Source organism: Girardinichthys multiradiatus, chromosome 4 (assembly GCF_021462225.1).
Source record: "Girardinichthys multiradiatus isolate DD_20200921_A chromosome 4, DD_fGirMul_XY1, whole genome shotgun sequence".
Lineage (NCBI taxonomy): Eukaryota > Metazoa > Chordata > Actinopteri > Cyprinodontiformes > Goodeidae > Girardinichthys > Girardinichthys multiradiatus.
The window spans coordinates 30490940-30516085 of record NC_061797.1 but is presented as its reverse complement, the minus strand read 5'-3'; the positions used below and the strand labels follow the sequence as shown (position 1 = coordinate 30516085).

The 25146-nt window shown below is 42.6% G+C and overlaps 1 protein-coding gene across 1 annotated transcript in view; it reads left to right on the top strand.

Annotated features, from left to right (window-relative positions):
• Nucleotides 1–52: 52 nt before the first annotated feature.
• Nucleotides 53–25146, top strand: part of gse1b (Gse1 coiled-coil protein b) — a 37400-nt gene continuing 12306 nt past the window's right edge. The window contains exons 1-5 of the mRNA XM_047362896.1: nt 53–1962; nt 9333–9530; nt 16904–17112; nt 23258–23424; nt 23721–23921. Of these exons, the coding sequence (XP_047218852.1) occupies nt 1845–1962; nt 9333–9530; nt 16904–17112; nt 23258–23424; nt 23721–23921 (893 nt within the window). The 5' untranslated portion in view covers nt 53–1844. The remainder of the gene's footprint in view (nt 1963–9332; nt 9531–16903; nt 17113–23257; nt 23425–23720; nt 23922–25146) is intronic.

Below are 25146 nucleotides of genomic sequence, written 5' to 3'. Positions count from 1 at the left end.
TCCCTGTCACCAGATGTCAATCCAGTAGAGCACCTCTAGGACCTAGTGGAATGGGAGATTGGCATCAAGAATGTAAACTCAACAAATCTGCAGAAACTGCATGATGCTAACATCCCCACGTAGATAGAAAACTCTGAGGGATGTAACTACACCTAAATGTACAAGCAGTTCTTAAGGCAAAAGTGGTCCAACCTTGTACCACCATGTTGGCCGGGGAGTGTATATCAAGAGTGATTCATTCATGGTCTGTGTGCCAATAATTTTTGTTGAGTAAGCTTTGATGCCCACACCTGATAATGATTTCAATTCACTAGATGCTGAAGCTCAGAAAAGTGGTGGGAACATCTTGATATAAAAAAAAAGAGAGAGAATGAGAGAAATGATGGTTATTGTGCAGCTGCAATTTAGGATTATGTGATGCATCTCAAACTAGGCTTCAGAACACCCTGCATATCTGTAGTTACACAAATGTGACTGGTTTGCAGTGAGTTTTTGTTGTAAGTGTAGCCCATCTGCCTGGTATCATGCTTAATTATTTATTTATTTTTACTTTCAAACATGTTGTCATACAAAGTTAAATCTCTACTGACCCCTTTGTGCTAAATAAAGATACAAAACTCGGGTCTGTGTTTTATGCATTACAATTGTTTTATGTAGAATACCAAGATATGAGGTCATTGTGACATGAAGTGCCCAGATGAAACCGATTCACTCATCAAGCATCCACGCTCTCTGACAAGCACATGCATGTGCTCCAGTTATACCAATTACAGGATTATAATAGGGTAACTCTCTACAACTGGACCCAGCAATGGAAAGTCAAGTGAGTGTCTGTGTCTGTGCGTATATATGCGTGTGTGTTTGGTGGAGCCACTCAGGAGACAGGGCCTATGCAGAGCACTCGCAGTGCTAATTAGGCGGCAACAACCTAACCGAGTACATCACAGGGAGCAGGAGAGAATAGAACGGAGAGACGGGATGAAGTGAGGAACGTGTGCAGGGGGAGCCAGCAAAAGCAGAGCTCATCTCCTGAGGTGGTTATGGAGGGAGAGAAAGAGAGGGGGAGTGAGAGAGAGCTGTAAGATGATAACAACCAAAATATGTTGCATGCAGTGGGGTCCTCCGGCGCTGAAAGAATTTTAGTTCAGAACTGTACAATTTAGCCAGGTATATGCGACATCTAAGCTTGCCTGCATATATGTGGATAGTTGTGTGTGTAACATTTATGTGGCATAACGTGTACCAAAGAACACAACAGGTGCAGAAACCACACAAAGATCCTTGGCAGCTCTGCTCTGTGGAATTTATGATCTGGAACATCTGTCATTCTCCCTCTTTGTTTGAAGAGAACCACCTTTCTCTTCTTCTGTAGCAGATGAGGCTGATTTTATAAAAAAAAAAAAAAAAAAAAAAAGGGAGTTTAAACAGGATATGGTGGCGATGGTGGCGATAAGTAAGAGCTGAGTCCCTCCTCCAGGGAGTGGCGGCCCTGTTGTCCCCCCTTGGAAGGAGACTGTGAAAGGCACAGCCATCCAGGCAGCAGCTTGACTTCAGGGAGAAAAGGACCACAAAAAGGCAGGGACACAGACAGGAGGCTCTTATGTGTGTTTGTGTGGCTGAACGTGTGCGTCTTCATGTGTGGGTTCACACTCTCTAAGCAGCGTTGTGAAGCGTAACCAGGCTGTTCTGTCATACGCCCACGCCGGTGTCTCAGAGAACACAACTACACACTTCCCAGATGACATGCACACACATGCACACAACCGCAGCCCCGGCAAGCCGTACCACAGCTGATATGTAATTAACAGACAGAGGAAATAGCCCTGTTGGGGTGGCTTAGGCAGATGCAGGATGGAAGGGAGGGGAGAAAGTCACCTCAGCTCGTGTGTGCCCTCAAGACACACCATCCCTCTGTAGCTTCGCCATGTGTGTTTTGCTGGAGGATTGAAGGTGGGGAAGAAGGTGAGAAGAGGGAGATGGATGGTGGCTGGTCTTTTGAATTCTCTCTGTTTTTGTTGCAAGCTGCTGTCATACAGGTTGCGGCTGGGGGGTGACGGTGAAGAAAGAAGAAGTGGGAGGTGGGGTATGAATAATAAGCTGTGCACACTCGCATACACAAGCTTGTCAGTTGAATTCACACAAGCTAAAAGGAAAGAGGACCGCACATTCTGGTTATTGCACAGAGATATTTTTGGGTCCATGCATTTAGGACAGTGTGAGGTTGGTCGGGTCAGGAGGTGGTGCACTTTGTACTCCAGTGTAGGGCCCTAATAGAACCCTGCTGTATAATGGCAGTTCAGACAGTGGTTAAACTCTTGTTATCCTGATTGATCTCCTCCACACACAGCAGCACTTTTCTCTTGGCGTCTTCGTCTGTCTTTTTCCTTTATTCTCCAGTGGAATTGTTGCCTTTGATGGCGCCGCACTGCAGCCTCGGTGCGCCTGTTTCAGGATTTTTCTGATATTAGGGGTTTTGTCTTTGGTGTGGGAGTAACAGAGATGTCGCTCAAAAGGTGTGCATTTCCGTGCAAACACACAGTGATACACATACGTTGTATAGCGCCTAAGGGCAGCTAGCTCTGACATCTCATCTCAGAAATCAAACAAAACTGGAACTACTAGAGCAGGTTTATCCTGCAGTGCCCCTGGATACATTGGCATATTTCTGCGTGCCCAAAGGAGTGAGATCATCTCAAATGTACAGTTGGTATGCAAGATTTGGTATTTTTGAGTCATCATCTTTTTACACCTGTTAGGGTTATTACATTAGTGTTGGATTGCCATCATTTGAGCTGATCAGGTGTCTTTGTGCATATTTAGTAGTTTCTTTTTATTTATTTACCTTGATAAAAGCAGCCAAACTAAGCAAATAGAAATGCCATTTGATTACTTCCTTGTCCTTTCCAGCTGACCTGTTCTACTGCAATGTATGATTCATCTGGTGGAATACTTTAATAACTGTGTTCTTGTGCATAATCTTGACATGTGGATTACGATGTAAATTTAAATATTTCAGAAATGAATGGCTTAAAGATGAGATTTATTCAATTTAATTGCTTGAAAAGGAAAGTAGTAAATCTTTAATTGTATTATTGTTTGCCAATCAGCAAATAAAACTTCATAGTACCTAGATTTATCCATACAGCTAGAAACTCCTCATTTTAGTCTTCATTGCAGCTTCGGTACACAAGTGTTAGTTATCAGCAGTTTGTCACCTAAGTAGTTGATTTTTGTCAGCCACAAAGTTGTGCTTCCTGTGGTTACTCAGTCAGTTACAGTTATAGTAGGAGTGACTTTGGCCTATGTTACATCTCGTTCTGCTTGGTTGGTTTCATCCACATTTTTGTTTCACTGGTTATTTTTAGGCAACCTCATTTTGTTTAATTTCTTTGTATTATGCCTGAAGGTTCCTTGATGATCGACTGACTTCTTAAATACCTTTTTCGCAGGCTTTTTAATCACCTGTCAGCACATTCTCAGCAAACCATCCGTGCTGACATGTTCTCGCCAGGCCGACTGTAAAATCCCTCCTCCATCGAGAACTGAGTGACTTAGTCTTTTCAGCAGGATGGTTGAAGTTGCTGCTGCTGGCTGAGGAACGCTCTTCTATTGAGTGACACCTTTATTTTTGAATGCAAAAAAACATAATGAGTAGTTTGTGTTTTTGTTTCTTCATATCTTGTTGGAGGTTGGTGTGATGTCACCTGGAGCTCCTCAACTAACCTGTTTAGTTTGGGGATGCATAAATCAATCAGCCAGATATTGAAACGGGCCCTAATTTGCTCTGATTCTGAGAAAATCTAAGTGCTGTTTTCTTGCCTTTCATTTAACCCCTCAATCATCCAACAACATGTAATTTGTTGCCTCTTTTTTGTTTAATAATCCAATAAAGGCACATATTGCTTAAATGCACAGAAAGGAATGATCTTGTACTTTCTTCACTTTCATCTACTACCTCTAATAAAGAACCTGCAGTGAATGTTTTCTCTTGACGTGTTACATTCATTCGAGAAAAATAATCAGGATCAGCAGGTCAGACCTTACAGAAAAACGGAAAGGGACACCAGCGACGATAAGCCTGATCGGTGTATCTCTATTATTCGAGACTTCACATGTATTTTTACAGACCTAATGGCAGAAAAGAAATGTTTTGGATAACATTTGAAGCAGCAGTAAGTGTTTTTTTTTTGTTTTGTTTTTTCTTTCTGGTAACTGTAGCTCTGACACTACAGGAAGGATGATCAGAAAACAGTGATTAAGCCTCGTGTTTGAGAGAAGTAATTACAGGGACGTAGGTGTGGAACAAAGGAACAACGCTGCAGAAGTATTCGATGTGCGAACTAGTTTATTGCCAAGACATTTTTATTGCTCATTTGAGGGCAGGGCACTCACTGGTTTGGCTCTGTTCCTAAGCAGCGCCTCAGTATTGGAGCTAAAGTGTGCTTTTCTAAGCCTCTATAAAACGGTTTATCTTTGGTGTGTGTGTGTGTGTGTGTGTGCAATCAATACACAGTAGCTAGAGGTGGTGCACTTGCCGTGTTAGACTTTGTCAAGCCATCCTGGTGACTGGATCGCGTTGATGGGCCAGCTGTACTGCGCTAGTTTTAACAAGCTGATAGGCAAATCCCTTCCTGGTTAAAGATTAACCACCCGCTTGAGCTGCAATTGCATTATCTCTCTACTGGCCAGGGCACACAGGAGCCAGGGGGATTGTGTGCCCTGTGTGTGAGTGTATGTCTGTGCGTGTGTGTGTGTGTGTGTGTGTGTGAGAGAGAGAGAGAGAGGGTAATATGCATTCCAACAACAAAAGGGTGGAACAGAGTGTGTGTCTGTCAGTGTGTTTGAATATAGGAGTAGGTGATCGGCTTTTTTCCCAGCTGGGTGTGAAAACTGTATGTTTACTGTATGCCATTTAGCAATCAATATGTGTGTGTTTGTAAAAGTAACCAAGTGTTGTGTTTATGGGTGTATCCTGTTTACATGCTGTCTGTTGTAATCTAACTTCTTCTTTCAGGGGCGTGTTCTGTTTTCCCTGAGGGCGTAGCAGCACTCAAATAGTTAATTGCATCAGGAAGACCTCTGATTATCCCCAGGTTGCCAGGAAATGATTATTTCATTTTCCCTCTGATACAGAATGTCTAATTTATAGGAGCTTTGCATTAGGATTTGTATCTGCGGTACTGGATTTGGCCTTTGTTGCTTGCTTAATCCCCAACAGTATTATTTTTAATCTGTTTTTGCTTTTGTTTATTAGTGGCTTTAAGGTCTCTGACACCATGCTGTGTCACTGCCTGATTAACTGTAACACAATGCCATCTGCTGGATGCTTGAAGAACAGAGAACTCTAATGACGATATGTAAAGGTTGGCTCACTTTTCTGGAAATTCCTAAGAAATGTCTCATCATAAACTGCATCATATCACAATATTTCTCAATAGTTGGAGTGAAACGACAGCCCTAGCTCGTATGTTGCTTTTCTGCTGATAAAAAGCAAAATGATGAGAGGTTTGAGAGTACTTGATTGGTTAGACCATATTTAATCCCATTTCTAATATTATTCAGTGCCTGGACAATAATTTTATAATTTATTGCTACTCTGATTATAGCTCTATTTTTTTGGTAATTGCCCGTTTATTTTATTTATTTCTTGTCTACATTGTGCATCAAAACAGAGAAAATCTTACCTGCTGGTATGTTAGATATCAGTTATGTTGGCACTATACACAGTCACTGTTGTACCAAGGTTTTAAAAAGTAAAAAATTGCGCTTACGTAATCATATACGTTTACATCTCAACAATCCTAAAAACATTAAAGAGCCATCTTCATATGTGTGAACCATTGAGGAACACCCTGGCTACCCCAGGCTAATTAACCAGCTAGCATTAGCTAGTTATGAAGAACAGAATGGCAAAAAGGCATGTCATTTTGTCCCAAAAGCATTTGAGAAATGTAACTAAATTTAGTAGATATTTATTCTAGAATTTTGCTGAAGTCTATGTATCCATAATCCATTTTGAAAGAGCAGGAAAATTAACAGGAAATAAAAGCAATAAAGTCATGTTGTTTTTGTTTTACATTAGTTACACATAGATCATGTTCTGTAAACGAAATCCTTTATCGAATAACTAGGAGCTAACCAGACACTACTATCCCAAACCAGCAGGATACTTTAAGATTGGGGAGTAAAGGTAGGAAACATGGAGGTGTATTTTAAGGAGGCTGTCTTCTGTACAACCCTGGCCTGGGTGTCTCTATCTCTATCAGTCACATGCTCTATCACTCTTCTGAGAAAAGCAGCAAAGTGACGGAAGGAGGAAATGACTAAAGAAACAACTCATTCACACCCCTGCAATGAGAGCAGGACCAACGAAGGGGAAGTCAAACCCACGCTTTCACCCTTTTTCCTGAGCCCTCCACCTCATGAACACTTACAAGCAATTGTTATCAGGGTGGAGGGGGCTGGTGTGGAAACCCTATCAGGGTCTTTTGTGTGTCGGTTAGATAGCCGGTCCGCATTTTTGACATAGCTTCCTTGTTTGAGGGTAATACTAAATGTTCAGTTAAGAGAGCATAATTTCTTTATTATTTCCAGATGGAGTGTTGTGTTATTTTAAGAGATGAATACTCGAATACAAAAGGCTTTCTTTACCAAGCAGTCGGACTTGACACAGGTCAAGACATGTAATCTTTTTTTGTTTTTTGCTCGATGTGGGGCGGTTCACATGTGTAAGTAACCTACAGATTCCCACCCATCCATGTCTATGCACACACACACTCCGTCTGAGTGACGCTCCCTGGCAATGGGGTCACATGTAGTGATCAACCGAGCGCTCTCCCCTGTCTTCCATCCCTTCCCCCTCCTCCACTTCGCCTTGGCAGGGTATGCATGCCTGTGTCTGTTATCTACAAATGGCTGAGGAATTATAGGTTGAGAGGGGAGGAGGAGAAGTGAGGAAGAGAGGGCGGGGGCACGGGGACGAGGTCATGTGACATCGCAGCAGCTGCTAGCCTAAGAATTTCTGTTTTCTCACTTGGGGAGAGCACTTGAGCAGGGAGGGGAGAGATAGGCAGGCTGTGTAGTGTGTTGCTTTGTTAGATAAGCTTTTAAACAGTCTGCGAGAGGCAGGAAGGCAGGCTGGCAAGGAGGGTGCGGGTTGATGGCAAAGAGGAGATAGAAAGAGGAGTGCAGGAAGATGGTGTTGGTGGCTACCGGCGTGTGTTGGGATGGGCTCAACGTGAAGATGCAGCCGCGGGGGATCAAGGCGGCTCCGCTTCTTTGTGCAGTAAGACGCTCACACCATCCGCTTTTTGATCTCACGGAGGGATTCATGACCCGCTGCTAGACCTCTAGATGTGTGCATTTATCAAGCTCTTGTATGTCTCATCTCTCGCTCTGTTAATTTGCCTGTCTGTGCTCTTGCTTATTACTCTGTGGCAGGTTAGTCTCTCAGAAAGTTGAGGATAGATTTCTTTCACTTCCGTATCCGACTTTTTCAGACAGAATCTTCTGCGAGAGAAAGTAGCCTGTAGTGCTAGTGCATTGTCTTGACAAAGGCGGGCTGCTGGACTGAGGGTTTATTCAGCAGTGCCGTTTGCTGTGCAGACAGTAGGCATTGTTGATTCCTTTATTAATTGTTTACTGGGTTCATTCAAAGTGCACTGGGTAACTGGGAGGTTACAGGCAGGACAACTCGAGAGGTGTTGGGAATGCTATTCACCATCTCATTTCTCACTTGCTACCATGTGTGTGAGTTTGTGTGTGTGTCTGCTTAAACACTCACAGGGTGCTGAGCTTCTGCCCTCTTCTCAGGAGGGAACGTGATCTTTTTATAGCTCTCTCAACCTCTGGGATAAACCCAGATATAACTCCTACTTATCTAATTTTGGTGTTGGTCTATCAGCAGTAAGCAGCTCATATTTTGCAGTTTTTCTTTTAAATCTTTAATGAAAGTGATGGTGTTTGCTAAAAGATTTCAGTGGATGTTGATTCACCAGTTTTTTGGGGGCTTTTATTTTAATGGTTCCCAGGATATGTATTTTAATGTTAATGTTTCTAGCTCGCTGAACCTACACTTGTCTGAACTTATATTGTCCTCTGAGCCACCCCTATTTGTGAGTGTGTTTATTTTTTTGCCTGAGCACGTAGAGCTATCAGGCTCCGCTCTGGCATTTAGGGATTCCACTAACAGATAGGCTGTCAGCATGGTTCATTTTACAAGACACACACAGACACACACATGCATGTACAGGAAGGAAAGGGACAGCTCTCTTCACACTATCAAAACCCTCTATTCACCACAAAACTTGCTTAAATCTGATCTTTTTTCATATTTGCTAACCTTTTCTTTTCACATGTACTTTATATTGTTTCAAAAACAATTTAAATACAGCGTTTCCCTGTGTGCATTTGTTTTTAAACATTTGTCTTTATTATATGCATGGATCAGTAACTAGTTTAAAGATTTGATGTTTTAAAAAGTTATTGATGAACCTGCAGCACATTTTTGTTTTCTATTTGTTTGTGTTTACTCCTTAAGAAAAAAAATCAGAATCCACAGGTCAAACCATAAAGAAAGCCGGAAATTGGTATCAGCCAGAACAAGCCTCCTTGACACATTTGTATTTCTCATACATTTTTGCCGTCAGAAAATGTTGCAAAAAAAAACTCGTGTGGAAACTAAAGGAGTTCCATCATTAACTTAAAACTACAGTCGCAAGCTATGTGCTGGTTAGGCAACCTTAAGTCTGCGTGTTATTATCACGGAACCATCAAGATTATCATGCTGTGAGAATCTTATACTGGTTCATTCGTATTCTTCCTTAGCATTACATTTTTATACAAATCAAGCTCTTTTTTTTTTTTTGAATGTTTGTCTGGAAGACCCATAGCTCTGGATGTGAGTTTGCTCGCATTTATGGCTTTTACTGCAAGAAAGAGTCAGGTTAGGATGGTTGGAGCATGCTCAGTAGAGTTTTTCTGTAAATTTTGACAGTGGGCCTCTGGTGGCCATGCGCGAATTCCCCCCCCCCCCCCCCCCCCAACCATACACCTCTGACCATAAGATGTACGACCCTGAATCCATACCCTCTCTGGCTGTCACAGATACCCACCATCAAAATCTGCTTCACCTGACTTTGTATCAAAGGAAACAGCCTAACAGCCTTTCTCACTTATGTTTGTCTGCATTGTTCCTCTGACAATCATTTCTGTGGAAGCTATTTTAAAGGCAAAGTGGCATTTTTTTGCTTGAGTAGGACAGGAATTGATCTCTTGTTGGTAGCACACAATTAATATTTCCCAACCTCCTTTCTTTTTGTCTGCTTCTTTAGGCATGAGCCATGAGCCAAAGTCACCATCGTTAGGAATGATCTCCACAGCGACACGTACCACGGCGACGGTCAGCCCCCTCACCCCGTCACCTATTAACGGTTCCATCGTAGCAAATGGAAGCCCAGCTGCCCAGTCAGCCCACTCCGGATTCGCCGCAGCCCTACGTAAACTGGCAAAACAGGCAGAAGAACCTCGAGGTAAAAGTCAAATCTGGTGTGGCTAAGGTTGATTCCTGCTTTAGTGGATGTTTGATGTTCTTTTAGGAAGAAAGAAGGTTCTATTACTGAGAATGATGGAATATTTTTGCCATTTTTGATTTATTATCTACAAACTCTGGTTAGTACTGCCAATATGAATCATGTTGTATCCCTGCTGTATTGAACCTGATATTGTCCCTGGAGATACATGGTATGATGAGGAGGCTCTCTAGTTGACCCATTTAATGCACTGTGTGAGTCCGTACGCTTGGATGCACTTGTCACTGTATCTCTTGACTCTTTGGTTCGTCGTCATAAGAGCAGAATTTCCATATATCTAATGGCTCTGTATAAAGGAAACACTTCATTCTGGTTCATATGCAACATTTTTATGTTTCCCTTTTGATAGAGATTTACTCATCAGACTGCAACAGATTGAGAAAGCTTCCATCATACTGTTCTTACAGTTTAAAGTCCTTTTAAAGAGATGAAAGACAATTGCAGTGTTTTTCCCATTGGTCATGCACCCGATCAACCACCCAGAGATTGGAATCTATCTGTTTTCCCTTGATTGGGTTTGATCTGTGATGGACGGGTGGGCTAGAAAAGGTCTGGTTGAAATGTTTCAAGTGCCTTTGAAAAGGAAAATCTTTGCTCCATTGGCCTTGGCACTAAGGAAGCCACGCTACCCGATCTTTCACAACATTGTTGCTGCTCCTAAATCACAGGGAACCCTCCCAGTTTGCTGTCCCTGGATACCCTGCTCCCCAACCCAACAAAGTCTGGGACCCAGAACCCCTCAGATAATTTATTACCCTAATACAGTCAGAGTCAGCTTTCCCACCTGTATATCTCCACTCTGCTTTAGCCTTGGATGTCAGGCATATCGCTTTCTGACTGTTGCTCTGTCAAACACAAAATTCATCTCAAAAATTCAATGCTGCATTTTACTTTTCTAAAGAACCCATTTCTTTTCATTCAAAATGTTCCACCTTATTTCCCTTGCATGTCCCCTTTTTAATACTAATGATTTTAATATTTTTGTTTTATGCTTTGTGAGATGTGCAAAGAGCTGTTGGTAATTCGCAATTGGCATAAGAAAGAGCTGCCATTTTCCCTTTGTCATACAGTGAGCAGATGTACCTCCTTGTTACTAAAAGCACATTGCCTTTGTTATCTCCAAGGACTGCCCAGTCTGGTTGGAGTAGGTAGTGAGGTGTCTGTGACTCAGCTGTCGGGCATACAGATGGGTGCAACTGCCTGTGTAGGAAGCTTTGTGTTTCCAGGGTGGGCAGAGAGTCATATGGCTCCTGAGCTGAAGTCATTTTTCTGTCTACAGAGTCTGTATTTATAGCTAACACACACCCAAACACCCCCACATGTATAAACAGTTGTCTTTGCAATGGTATAAGCCTTGTGATTTCTTTGCATGCTGCAGCCTGCTGTCCTTTCATTACCTTTTGACTCAGCCTCTTCTTCTCTTTTTCAGCCTGTGGTGTATGCTTTCAGGGGCAATATACGTATGAGAGATGTCATGACTCAACTTCTAAGGTTTTAAGGAATTAGTTCAGTTTGAGCACCAGTATCACAGCGACCAGTCGGTGAACTGATTTAAGACCCGGAGCACGGCTGCTGTTTCTAAACACACCCACACACCCGTGTGTACACGCACACAGGCACATACGTCCTCGCTTGTCTGAGGCAAGCATAATGAATAGCTCTGTGAATTGAGAGCTGTGCTGAAGAGGGGAGGTGATGGATAATGAGTATCGGAGCAGCATAAAGGACACTCTTATCCGGCGTACGCTCACATGTGTAAGCAAACCAGCGCAGACGCAGCCAGCACGCTGCCTCGCAAAAGCAGACCTCCTGATATCTGATTAATTAAGCCGATCTGGGTTTAATCATCTCGGTTGTTTCTTCTCCACTCTGCTTAGACACATAAACACGACAAGAGTTTTACAGCTGGAGAGAACATGAAGTGAGGGAGAATAAAGGTATTCAGAGTAGATGGAATGAACTGAACTAGGTAGATAAAAGGATTAGGAAGTAATAAGTAGATTTGTGAAAACCAGGAGTGTCTGTTATTAAGTGTGTGTGTGGGTGTGTGTGTTGGAGTGCATGTGTGTGGCCTGAGGCTTCCCTTGTTTCTGGGAGCCCAGAGCATGCTGGGACAGCAGGGCAGTGCGTCTCTGACCTCTCCATCTGGAGCCTGCCTGGAGCTTGCACAGCCTTGCTGTGCTCAGTGTGTCTGTTTTTGTGTGTGTGTTTCTGAAAGGCAGAAACCCTTCAGGCTGTTACTGTCCCTGAAACACCACAAACAAGCTCATTTCCTTTACCTTCCCCCGGTCTTTCTTTGCACACTTCTCATGACTATGATCACAAATGAGGCATTATTTAGCTGTATGTACAGTTTGTACAGTCAGCAGAAAGCACTCAGTATTGCTTCTCTTATTTCCACCCGCCATCTTGTACCATCTTCCTTTCTCTCATTGGCACAGCAACACGCATACTGTGTGTGTGTGTGTGTGTGTGCGTGCGTGCGCATGTTTTTCCCTCCCCCCAACTCGTTGATGCAGATTACAGGCTTTGTGTTGTGTTGTCAGTGCATGTCCAAGACTGTAGTAGCAGGTGTGTGCAGCGCTTGTGTGCATCAGCGTGCATTTGTGTGTTAAGAGTGCACGTGTTGAGGCTTGTGGTGGTTGGGGTGGCATATGGATGCAGGGCTGGCTGGGCACTGCTATGCACACCAGGTGTGAAATGGACTGTTTAATTAAGTGCTGATGTTGTTGTAATGCATGCTGGGAGGGAGGGGTGTGGAGGTGGGGTAAGGAGGGTGTGTTGGTGGAGGGGGTGGAGGACAGAAGCCACTTCTTGGCAGGATGAGAAGTATGCCTTCCCGGCTGTTTTGACAGAGGTGATGGTGGTGCTGGCAGTGGTCTGGGTGGGGTGTGGCAACATCAAAGCCCTTTTTGTGCGTTTCTCCTAAAATCCTATCGAGGGACAGCCAGCAGAGTCGGTGTCTGAATGAAAGGACCCACAGAAGACTTGTGGTAGTTTTTTGTGTGTATGGGGTCACTGGTTAATGTAAAATGTATTGGCTATGCACAGACACTTGGCCACAGCCTCTGACCACAGATTGCTTGGTTTGTTTATTGCTTCTGCTCCCTGATTGTGTGTGTGCATGTGGATCAGCTTGAGCAATCAAGTATGGAAACACTCGGAGAGAATGGGGACTGGTAATAGAGGAGGCGATTGAGAAAGAACCTTCACATTAATCATAATAGAGCTAGGTACTGAGACAGGATTCTCCCCTTATCTCTTTTGTTCCTCTTTCCTTCAATGTCTTCCTCCTCCAAAAATTTCTTTCTCCCTGTAACCCCCCTACAGACTCCATCATCACGCAGCATGCACCCCAACATATCAAGAAAGTGACAGTCAGTGCTGTTAATGAAGTGCAGGTTGAGAGCTGACGAGCCTGTTTTATACCCTGGGGATGATGATCGTTCTTGCTCTTCCAGCTCCCTGCAGGCCCAGTGTGTGTGGCCATCTTCTCTCTATAGATAGAAGGGGAGGAGCATATGGCAGCATTGAGACCATGGTGATGCCAGTCACATGTTTTGGGTGCAGGATTTTGGTCCTATCACATGGTAGCATGATGAGAGGGAGAGGCACTGGTGAAGAGGATGGTTGATAATGGTCCGCAAGGAAATCTTAAAGAGGACGATAAAGACTTGAGGAACAGTGGGAAGTGCATAAAAGGGTGGAAGCAGAAGGATGAAGAAAGAAATAAACTGGTGAAAGTATTCACACCCCTTGAACATTTTCACATTTAAACCACAAACGCAATGCATTTAGTGTGATACACTAAAGTAGTGCTTAATTGTAAAAGGAAAGTGATACATTGCTTTGAAAATGTTTTGCAAATAAAAATCTGAAGTGTGGACCTTTTTGTGTAATTTTATCTTAGTATAAATACAGTTGGTCTGTGAAGGCCTGGGAGGTTTATTAGAGAACATTAGTTCATTAACAGAATCATAAAACATCATAAAGACCATTGACCACAGTAGAAAGGTCAGGGATAGTATCCCAAGTGTAACATATATTGAAAATATTAATATGGCACAACTGCAAACAGCAAGCCATGAATGCACCTAAACTAGCTGAGAAAGGAGATCATTATTCAGAGAAGCACCAAATAGGCATATACACAAAAATGAAAGAGGTAGTACCTGCTTTGGCAATGCTTTTCTTTAGCAGAGACATTAAGCTGGTCACAGCTGATGGGTAGATTGATGGAGTTAAATACAGGACAAATCTAGAAGAAAACCTGTTAAAGATGGCAAAAAACTTGACACTGGTTCACCTTTTATTATAACAATGACCCTAAACATGTAGCCAGAGGTGATGATTTGGATGATTTAGATTAAAGCATATTCATGTGTTTGAATGGCCTAGGCCTAAACCAACATAATCTTTGGCAAGACTTAAAAAATTAATGTTCTCAGATGATCTCCATCTGACTGAGAATGGGCCATTTTGCAAAGAAAATGGGCAACAATTTCTGTCCGTATATGTGCAGAGCTGGTAGAGATACCCTTGCAGGTGTAATAGTAGCAAGAGGTTATTTTTACATTGTATTAAATCAGACAATTGAAAACTTTTTGTACGGTTTTTTTTTTTTTTTTTTTTTACGTTGCAGTAATGCACAACTACGTTAGACCCCGATGAAATGAAGTTTGTAGCTGTTAGATAACAAAATGTTACAGTTAAAGGGGTGTGAGTAATTTTGAATGATGTAATGTATCCAGTCTAATAGAAATCTCAATCAGCGTCTGGTTGGCAGGCTCCACGTTTGAACAGAAGGTGAATGAAGTAGGGGGTAGGAAGAGGTGGTATGTGTAGGGGTACTGTAAGAAAGGTGTGTTTTTGTTTTTTCCGCTCTTGTATAATGTGGAAACTCATTGAGGAAGGATGCTTTGAAGTGTGCGCAGATTCACCAAGCAGAGAGAAGAGAATGAAGCTGTTGGTTGAAGGCTCTTGCCTCTTTTATTTCCACCCTTCCCTTACTTGCTTCCCTTCCTGCTCTTAATTATTTAATCTGCCCTGCCTCTTCTTTGGTCTGTACTGCCTCCACAATGAAGAGGAGATGTAGGGTGGTGCCAAGGGGAGGTGGGGGTAGATGTAGTGCAGGTCTGTTGCTTAGCAGTAGACTATCACTGTGATCCCCCCTCCCGCACCACTACCACCATCATTTCCTCTCTCCAACTCCCCCCTCTCCAGCTTTATTTGCTTCCCCATCCTTGTGTATGCATGTTGCGAGTGTGCATGTGTGTGTGATGATTGAATAGGCTGTGACACTAGAGCTGTATTAAGTGTAGCTCTGTTCCCCAGGCTGAGTGGGCTGCTATTGATTGGCCTAGTCTTGTAGGGGAGAGTAATGGCTCTCTGAGGTGAGGGGGGGGGGATTAGGCCACTAATTGCCATTGTGCAGACAAGATATGACTGCCTCAACCCCAACCCTATCCACCATTCACCCATCTGCACCCCTTATCTCTGCTTTCCTCTCTGGTCTCTCCCAGCTCCTATAATTTTTCATTTTCATGTCACTCCACACGTGTCACTACCATCATGCTGTCCCCTGCCAGTCCCGCCACACGGCTCCTCCCGCATAGATTTGTTTTAAGGTAGAAATCACCTCGCTGCCATCATTGATCGCTTCTACTATTTAATGGTTATAGTCTGTCCGAGGGGTGTAAAATCCTCCTGAGTCTTCACGGCACCTATCGTGAGATGACGATGTCTGTTATTATGGTTATGTTGCCATGGAAACCAAAGCAGAGAAGAAATTTAGATAGGAGACAGACATAAAACTGGCCCTGGGTTTCTGCTCTTTATAAATTTGAAGTAAGCAGGCTGTTACTCAAAATAGTGCGCCAAAACACTCACCTCTCATTGTCCTTTCGGCAGCGCCGTCCAACCGCGCAGGTTGTGACCCAGTTTAACTGTGTAATGCTGTACTTCCTCTGAGAGTAGGTGATATACATCACACTGTACCATCATAGGAAAAGGGGGAGGCTTGTAGAAGAACAATGACAGCTTATCAGTAAAAAAGCTAGAAGACAGGAACAGAGTAGAGAGAGGATTTGGTTGGGAGCCACAGAAGGTTAATGGAGCAGAGGTTGTTACGGTTAGGAGGATGAAAGTCTAAACAAAAGCATGTGAATGTGGGTACATCATATTAGAGGTTTTTGTAGCCTGGGAGAGAGAAAGCAAGATATGTTGAAAGTGAGGCATGTGACCAGTCTCTGACCCTGCGCTACAGGGTTTCCCTGGAGGGCTTTGTTAATGTTGCACAGCTACATCACAGCAGAGGAGCTCATTGGACTAGCTTTTCATCACCTGCTGTGCATGTGTATGGATGGAGGAAAGACGAAGGCGATGGTGGGCACTTATGTGCCTGTAAGCATCACATATACATACAGTATTGGTATTGATATTAAAGCAGAACAAAGAGCATCATAAAGACCATGCAGTCTTGCATACAGTTTGTGACAAGCTATTTAGGGGTCAAAGCAAACATGTAAAAGAAGGTGCTCTGGTCAAATGAGAACAAAACTGAACTTTTTGGCCTACGTGCCAAGTACCATGAAAATTTACCTTATACGCACCATCCTCACAGTAAAACAGGGTGGTGGCAACATAATGCCATGGGGAATACGTTTCTCCAGCAGGGACAAGGAAACTGTTCAGAGTTGATGGGAAGTTTGATGAAGCTAAATACTAGACAATCCTGGAAGACATCCTTTTAGAGGCTGCAAAAAGGCTCGTGACTGGGGTTGAAATAAGCGTTCAGCAAAACGATAAAAATACAACCAGAGCTCCAATGGATTGATTCGAATCAAAGCATGTTCATGAGTTAGAATGGTGAAGTCAAAGTGAAGATCAAAATCCCACTGAGAATTTCTGTGAGAATTTCTGTTCAGAGCTCTCAAGCCAATCTGAGTGAGCTTGAATTATATTGCAACGATGAAGGGTGAACATTTTTATCTCTAAATGTGCATACCACACTTGGGAAACATGTAAAAACGTAAAAAGCATTTAAAACCATACATAATATTCTTTCCACTTCATAATTATGCCCTCCATTATGCCTATCACATAAAATTCTAATAAAATACGTTGTCCTTTTTAGGTATGTAATTTGACAGAAAATGAAAAGATTCAATAGGTGTGAACAGTTTTATAAAAAACTAAATATGGGAGTGTGTCATTTGTTTGAGTTGTTACATCTGCAATTTAGATTTATTTATTTTTTTACATATCAATATTTGATATTTCTCTGACTTTATTCGTGTTGTCTTTGTGTCCAGCTGCATCCTCCATCAGCAGCGAGTCGTCTCCCGTCTCCTCACCAGCCACAAACCACAGCTCTCCAGTCAGTACGCCCAAGAGGGGCCCCCTTGGTCCGGGGCCTGTCCTGGTTCCCCCAGTGGGCCACAGTGTGCCAAATACCCCACCTGTAGTCACCATTGCTCCAACAAAGACGAGCAACGGCCTGTGGAGGAACGAGGGACGGCAGGTAAAATAATGTTCAAAAATTCACATACTGACGATGAGTCTGTTTTTTTCTCTTTCTTGCTTCCAATTCTTTTTTTCCTGCTTCTTACTGTAGTGTTCAAATCTTCTCATTCTTCAGCTTGTCTCCAAGCACAAACCACATGCAGTACATCCAGATGGGCTTTTTAAGCATCAGTGGATTTTGTTGCTGGCTTGCAGATCATAATGTGTCAGTATACACTTGACATATTTGTCTGTGACATAGCTAACAGGACTGTGAGTGTAGCTCCACCAACCCACTGACTACATGCAGTAAACAATGCCAGCTGCCACTGGGACAGCGAGGTGACTGCAACAACGGCAGCTAACATCTGTGCCCCTGTCGGCCCGCTCCCATTCCTGCCTTGGATTAGTCTCACCCAGTCTTGGGGTTAAGACTGGTAACCCTCCAACTTAACCCCCAGCACGTTTCACCTCAGCAGTCCAATGCCTCCTTTGCCCCATCAACCTGATGCGCACTCTTTAGTTGCGTCGTGGAGGAGAGAGAAAGTGGGAGAGCTGCTTGCTTTGATAAGGAGTGGATTATGGATTATGGCCTCGCTTTAAGCCTTCTTATCACAGCTCAGGGCTAATGGTTAAGGCCAAGTGCACGGTTATGAACAGCTCTTGGCAACATGTGGAAATTCTCTGAGACATTTAGATAATTCCATGGGGACAGCAAGAAAAGGGACAGTGAGGGTTGGGCAATGAGGTCGGTTAGCAACAATGTGTGGTAGCATTCAGGCCATTGTCCTCTCTCCTGGATACCCCCCCTGAACCTTGCAATCTGCAACTACAGCTTTGTCAAAATGACTCGTTTGCAGTTCAAGGGTCAGCCAATGTAAGGAGGGGCTGGATAGATGAGTCTGTTCTCAGAAAGAATTCAGCAATTTGTTGTTCCTTTAGCATCGCAGTTTCATGTAGCAGTAGGAAAAATATAGCATCCAAAGCTCCCACCTTACCTCCGTGCATGTAGAGCTCCTATTTCTCAAGCGTATGCATGTTTGTGTGTTTGTGCACAACGGCTGTGATTGCGTATCCAGGAGGTCACGCTCAAACTGCAGAGGTCAGGTCACTGAGTTTGCGCTGCCCCCAAAAGCATTTTAAGGCCACATTGCCAAAGAATGAGGAGGCTAAGCGAGGTAATGGTGGCAAGAGGTTAGGATGAGGGGTCAGAGGTTGGGGGGGGACAGCAGGGGAAATGCGTCATGAAAGCCGGCATCATGGCATCTCCAATGTTTCTGCTGCAGCCATGAAGCGAACCTCAGGACTATAAAAGCCACTCATAGAAGCACACACCATGAAAATATGTTTTCACAAAGATGATGTTCTAGCAGTCTTTTCTAATACAGGGTAGCACTCTATGGTTACAAAAAGAGAAAATGGTCTTATTCAGAGGCACAAGTGTGTCGTCTGAATCCTTCGCAGACTGTCAAATAAACACTCGTCTTTTTTCTGTGAGCAAAAATGTTTGTGTCCTTTGTGCATTAGAGGGGTATTTTAGTGTCTCGCTGGCTGAGTTAGGAGTTTGTCTTTCAGAGGTGGGGGTGACAGGCAGCACAGTGAAGTAGGGAGGCCTTGGTGCGTTGGCATTTTGCTTTAATGACTGCGGGAGTCTGCTCCCACTGCTGCCTGTAATTGCTTTATAATTGGCAATTTGGATTCATGGCTCCATCTGAGAGGCATAAACGAGCACTCTACAATGTGCAAAGTCTCCCACCCTCGCTGAGGGTTACAGGGGCCTGGCTGGCACAGAGGGAGTTGTTTGTTAATGGATGTGTCTTTAGAGTTTAGTGCTTGTGTTTGTGTTTGTTAGTGTGTGCAGAGTGATGGGCTACTGGTGAATAGTGCATTTTCAGTTAGGAAGAAGTCAAAATGGCATGGCTGGTTGGAAATGTAGATGCCGCAGTGACGAAGTGGTGTAGGCCTTATCTGAGGTCTGACCTGTTACACCTACACCTTGCATACCCTTCTGAGGGTGTATACATACAGTCATGTTGATTCCCAAAGACTGAGATCAGAAAACAGAGACTAACAAAGATTGTCGTAGTTGTATTGCATGAAGATTTTATGACTAGGCATTGGTCAGTTACTCGAATCAAGGTATACCAAGGTTTTAAAGTGGATGTATGTACAGAGTAAGGAGTAATGCTCGTGTATGCTCAGTATGAGGGATTTCTGCAAAGTTTACGACTCGATGCAATCAAAATGTGGTCACATACCCGTTCAGCAGGTGTATTGCTGCAGAGATAATCACTTAATGTAAATAGGTGGGGTTTGATGTAATAAACTGAACCTGATTGGTTTATTAAGTGCCTCGAGATGGGATTTGTTGTGAATCTGTGCTTTGCAAATAAATTGATTTAAAATGAATTGAATTAATGCAGCACTTCATTCCTCCACCTGTTGCTGCACACTGCCAGGCGTCTGGCTGAAAGAAAGTTCTTAAGCCTTTCCCCTGCTTTCAAGAAGGATACATTTGGCTGTTTCAAAATATTTCGCGTGGGAAAAACACAGACAGTCAGAGTGTAGAAACTTAAATAGCACCACCTATCACTCCAATTAACATGATGTGATTTTAAAACTACAGGTAAGAAATTTGCCACTGATGTGACTGTAAAGCAACTGACTGCAAGGCAGATAGCCCAAATAATTAACCAGTTCACTACATGCAAAAAATGTATATTTTGTACAATAAGCAGTCTATATTTATGATAAATGGTGTGTATTGTGTGTCAAAATAGCTGTACATGAATTTTATCAACAGCATTATTATAACCATAAAGAACAATGTTATTTTGACAGCAGTAGGATTGCATGTTGCTCTGTTTTTAAAATAAAAACATTTAGATTGTTTAAAATCTTTGTTTAAACACCCCCTTTTTGTTTTTATGCAACGTTATATTGTGAGAATCTCATACAGATCAATGCCTTGTTATAGCCATCACATCCTGTTGTCTGTATTGTACGTTGAACAGGGATTTGCTCACTTTTAGTGACCCTATAAGTTGTTAAAACAAGAAATCAAACCTTGTTTGTTAACCTTGGTGGTTATTTTGCTGCGACAGCAGCTTAATTATTGCTGTTCCAGCCTCTTATAAGATTTGTGTGAAAATTGTTAGAAAGGAACAGTTGATTCAATTTCAGTGGCAATCTGTGTCTGGAGATTGGACCAATTCACAGTAATTGCATCACAGTCGTGGTGGTAAAAAAGGTGGCTCTTTGACGCACACATAGTCTGACGCAGGATGCCGAACACAGCTTCAGCTTTCTAATACCAGCTGCTGGTTACCAGATAGTCTGAGGTCATTAACTACAAAATGGATTCATCACCAGTGGGCAGTAGGGTTTTGATTCATGTTTGCTTTGATCCAAGTTTTTGGCTGATCCTCATTATGGAAGCTTGATGACCTGTATGTATGTAAATAGAATAAGGTAAAAAAGAAACCTAAGGTTATATCTGCAAGGGTTTCCTCAGCGTAGATGTACAGCATAGTACCAGTCATGTAAAAACTGAGCTGTCAGTGTGGGATTTTTTTTTTTTTTTTTCACCAACTGCATCCTTATCTGTTTCTAAAGTACGTATTTCTGCAAGTCACAGTCCATTAGGTATGGGTCGGAATGAAATTCTGACCATATGATAACCTTTAGAAAAATACAGTGCTTTACAGTATTTTCGCAATAAATTAAAACAAAATGTATGATTTATATGTTTCTATTAAAATACTATTCCTAATGCTGCAAAATATTCCAACCTGCATAGAACTGCACAATATATTGAATTGCAGTCATCATTGCTACCTGAGTGTGTGCATTACTACAACTGCTAGAGAGAGCTTAGACGTGTGATTTATGTGACTATTTAATTTCAGCCGCCATGGATTGAAACTTTACGTTCCAGTAACATTTAGATGCACTTTGACTGTCTGTTTTGCCCACAACCGATATAGATCTTGGAGCCAAGATCAGAAACCTCTGTGGGAGTGGTGGGGAACATTGTGACAATGGAAATGAAAGAGTAGTGAGGAGAACACAGGCTTGATATCAGCATTATCATTGCAATTTTAAACAGTACCATTGCAATATCACCTCATTAAAAGTACTTTAAACTGAAAATGTTATGGTTTGAAACCGTAACTTCAGTCCGAAAAATAGAGGGAATGCTTAAACACAGTACATCTTTGTATGGCCTAATGTACAAATGTGGGATTTTAACCCAAACTAAACAGAGTTTTGACATCATTGGCTCCCAGATGGCAACTTCTCATTGGTGAAGGCATAAAGATTTACCTCGTTTGTGCACTTACTGTTTGGAGCTTTGCAGACTGACATGCCACTCTGTCTATAGCTCTTTTTTTCTCCTAGCTGCTCCTAAGCTTCTCATCCATGTCCATGCAATCAGTGTAGAGTCAGATCATTCTCTTAGTAAAACATTGCGGAGTAAAACCGCTAGGATGAATGTTCTGCTCATTGTTTTGTGTTGCATGATTGGATGTTGATTCAGGGTCAAAGTAGCCATTAGTAGTTACTCTGTGTCCGTGTAGTCAAAAATGTTTGCACTCCCCTATGGCTGATTGTAAATGAACCTAGGGGACCAGGTGACCTGTAACAAAAGCTGACCTTGAGGTCATCTGATGGGTATAACAATTAATTTCCTCTTAATAGTCCATTCAGAAGCAAGGGCGCATGAATACATCATAGGCTACCAAAACTATTGCCATATTTATTCCAACATTGTAACTGGAAATAAATGCGATACAAGCAGTTTTAATCTTTTCACATGATTGAATCAACAAGTGAAGAAATATTGAATCTTTACCATATCCGAAACTGTTCGGATGGTTTTTGTTGTCAAGTTTCCACATGGCTGCTGAGGCTATTTGTGAACGTCCACCTTCTCCCTGTCCTCATAAAGCTTTGAAAGGGTCTGGACTGGACTGGGGTTTGAGGAGACTGTGCTTGCTTCGGTGGGGGAATAGAGGGCCACAGTGTTTAGTGAAGTGCAGCAAACCGATTGGAGTAAATAGCTGAATTAGACTACTGGAAAGTGCAGAGAGGGGGTTTAAACAAAGGGTCGTGTTAGGAGTCTGACCATTAGAGGCATTTAAGATTGGATGTTGGCGCATCTGTGTCAGCCTGGGTCAGTAGCTGCGGAGTTAATGGTTCAGTAAATGGGATTTGTTTTATCAGAGGCAGTGGTGAGAGAGGCGGCGGTACTGCTGTAAGGTCTTCTTCTACTCCCAGGGAGCCCAGAGGTTAATTTACTGGGTTCAAGAACTGCCAACTCCTCCTGCTCACTGTCTTTACTGCCTCATCTTGATCTTTCCTGTCTCCCCTCTTTCTCCTCTTCCTACTTGTTCTCTTGCCAATTTCAAGTCGGGTTTTGCAAGATGTGTGATAAATGTTCCTTCTTTCTCAGGAAAACCTTGACTGTACATCCTCCTTTGAGCAATTTCCTTGTATAACTTAGAAGGACTGTAAAAATCACTCTTCTGCTCTTGTGTTTGTAGGCCGAGGAAAACCAAAGCTTCAGAAAACACACTCCCACTCACGCAGTGGGATGCCTTTTGTAACTCTGAAACAGTGTCTGTGTGTGTTTGTTGTGAAATTGAAAAATTGAGACAAGGCTTGTTGCCAAAAGGAAAGGAGGAATGGGGGGAGGGAGGTGAAGGAAAAGAGGCAAGAAATGGGAAGGGAGCCATCGGGATGTAGCTTTTTGGACTTTGTTGTGCACACAATCACAGACGCAAACTTTTTATCTCAGATCAAAGTTGTCATCACTAGCAACATCGCTGTCCTCATCGATCATACGGATGTCAACTCTTGTTTAGTTTAGTGGGGAAAAAACTGTTTTTTTCACCTCTATTCAGTTGCTTCTACTGCTTTAAAATACCTTTACTATTGGAAATGTAAAACCGGCTGTTTTTAACAGAGGATGCTGTGTAAGAAACTGTATAAAAGTGCCTGAGGTAAGCAGATTGGGCGAGGAAGGCTGCCACTCCACAAACAGGCCTATTATTTCTTCTATCTCCCCACTCAAAGGACTGGCTCCATGAGCAGTGACAACCGTGACGGTCACAGGTCCCAACGAACAATGACCAAGATTCTTTCCCTGTATCTCTCTGCAGGCTGACTCGGGGCCCCGTGGGGCCAGCAGGGAACGTCTGGGTGTGGAGGGGAGCTTCTCCCAGGAGAAAGGTGGCCCCTCAGTCCCTGCTCACCTCCTGGGAAACCCCTATGCCTTCGGTCTCACCCCTGGTGCTGTCATGCAGGATTCACGGTTTCCGCCTCTTAAGTGAGTAAAACTTGTTTTTTTTTTTACTCTATCAATTTGCTAAATCTGTGTTTATTTTTTTATATAGGAAGTAGCAGCTCACTTGGATGTTGTGATCAATAGTTTTTCTGTATATCAGGCTCTCTGGAATAAGCTACAACAGCAGACATTCATCTTTTTGACATTAGTGCTGAGAAGCAATTAGTTGATGTTGTTTCTTATTGAATACTGATGAATTTACACAATTATAAACAGAGAAAAATCAAACAAACTATATTTTCTCTGCTGTGCCTCGCTCCTCCACCCGTCCCCTTCAGTCTACCCAGACAGTTGCCTAATGCAGTGCCTCCTGGTGCTGTACCAGAGGAGTACATCCGGAGTTTTCGGCCCTATGCCACAACGGAGGATCCCCTAAGGATGCAATCTCTGCCCCTTGGCCTGGACCCTGCAGCAGCAGCAGCTGCTGCGGCGTACTACCACCCCAGCTACCTTCCCCACCCCTCCTTCACACCATACAGGTACGCATCTTATTTCATCTTTTTGTTGACTTTGCACAGTTTCTCTCAGATTATTAATAGTGCAAGCCCTATGATTATATGTGTTTGTTGGTGCATAGTTGATCGTGAACTGGATCCATTCATCTATTTACTGTACCTGCTTAATCATGACCCTGCACAATCAGCAACCCTGGAGATACAAGTTACATAAAATCTAAACATATAGACGAGCAAATTCAGGTGAATATAAATGAATTGGAATATCATTGAAAAATACATTTATTTCAGTAATTCAACTAAAAACAAGGAAACTTGTATATAAACCCTTATATATTTCAAACATTCATTCAGTCAATTTTGATGATTATGACTTACAGTTAATAAAAACCCAAATCTGAGTTTTTTAGAAAAGATTTAAGAGAGACCAATTAAAAAAACACGTTTTAAACAGAAATTGTCTCTTATGACCTCCACAACCATGAGGAACACTGCTGACTTGACAGTTGTCCAGCAGACAGCTATTGTCACCCTCCACAAGGACGACAGGCCCAATATATTCTCCCAGTATATTAATGGAAAGTTTGAATGAATGAATTTTGAATTGGAAATAAAGGTCCCAGAGTTTGGAGGAAGAGTGGAGAGGCACAGAATCCAAACAGCTGGAGGTCCATCAGTTTCCACATCCACAGTCAGTGATGAGTTGGGGAGACATGTCGTCTGATTTTGTTTAAATATTTGATTTGAAATTTCTAGATTAATGCCTTTTAAAAAAAAGCTGCACCATCTCAGATCACAATCATCAATGCAATATCAGCATGTGCAATATTGCAGAAGACTGTATGAATGCATTATTTAGATAGAGTATTACATTTCAAGTTTAATCCATTCTCACTCTGCATCCCAGTATTATATTTGGCTAGTTGGATGGACTCTCACTGACCTTGATACCTGATGTAAATGTTAGTGTCTGAAATGCTAAAGCTTTTGAAAGCAGTGGGAACATCCTGATTATTATACATGAAAGAGAACAATGAAGAAAATGTGTGTGAATTGCAACCAATGTCGTCATCTCAATATTAAAATAAAATGTTGTAATTGTATATTTTTCCAAATCTTTTGCAGTAATAGTTTATATGCAACTTACTGATGATTGTGTGCATGTTGAGAAGAATCCTTCTTGCTTCAGGCTCTCACACTGGCTGCGTGCCTCTGTCATTTAACATCATAGGACTGCAGCACCCATCAC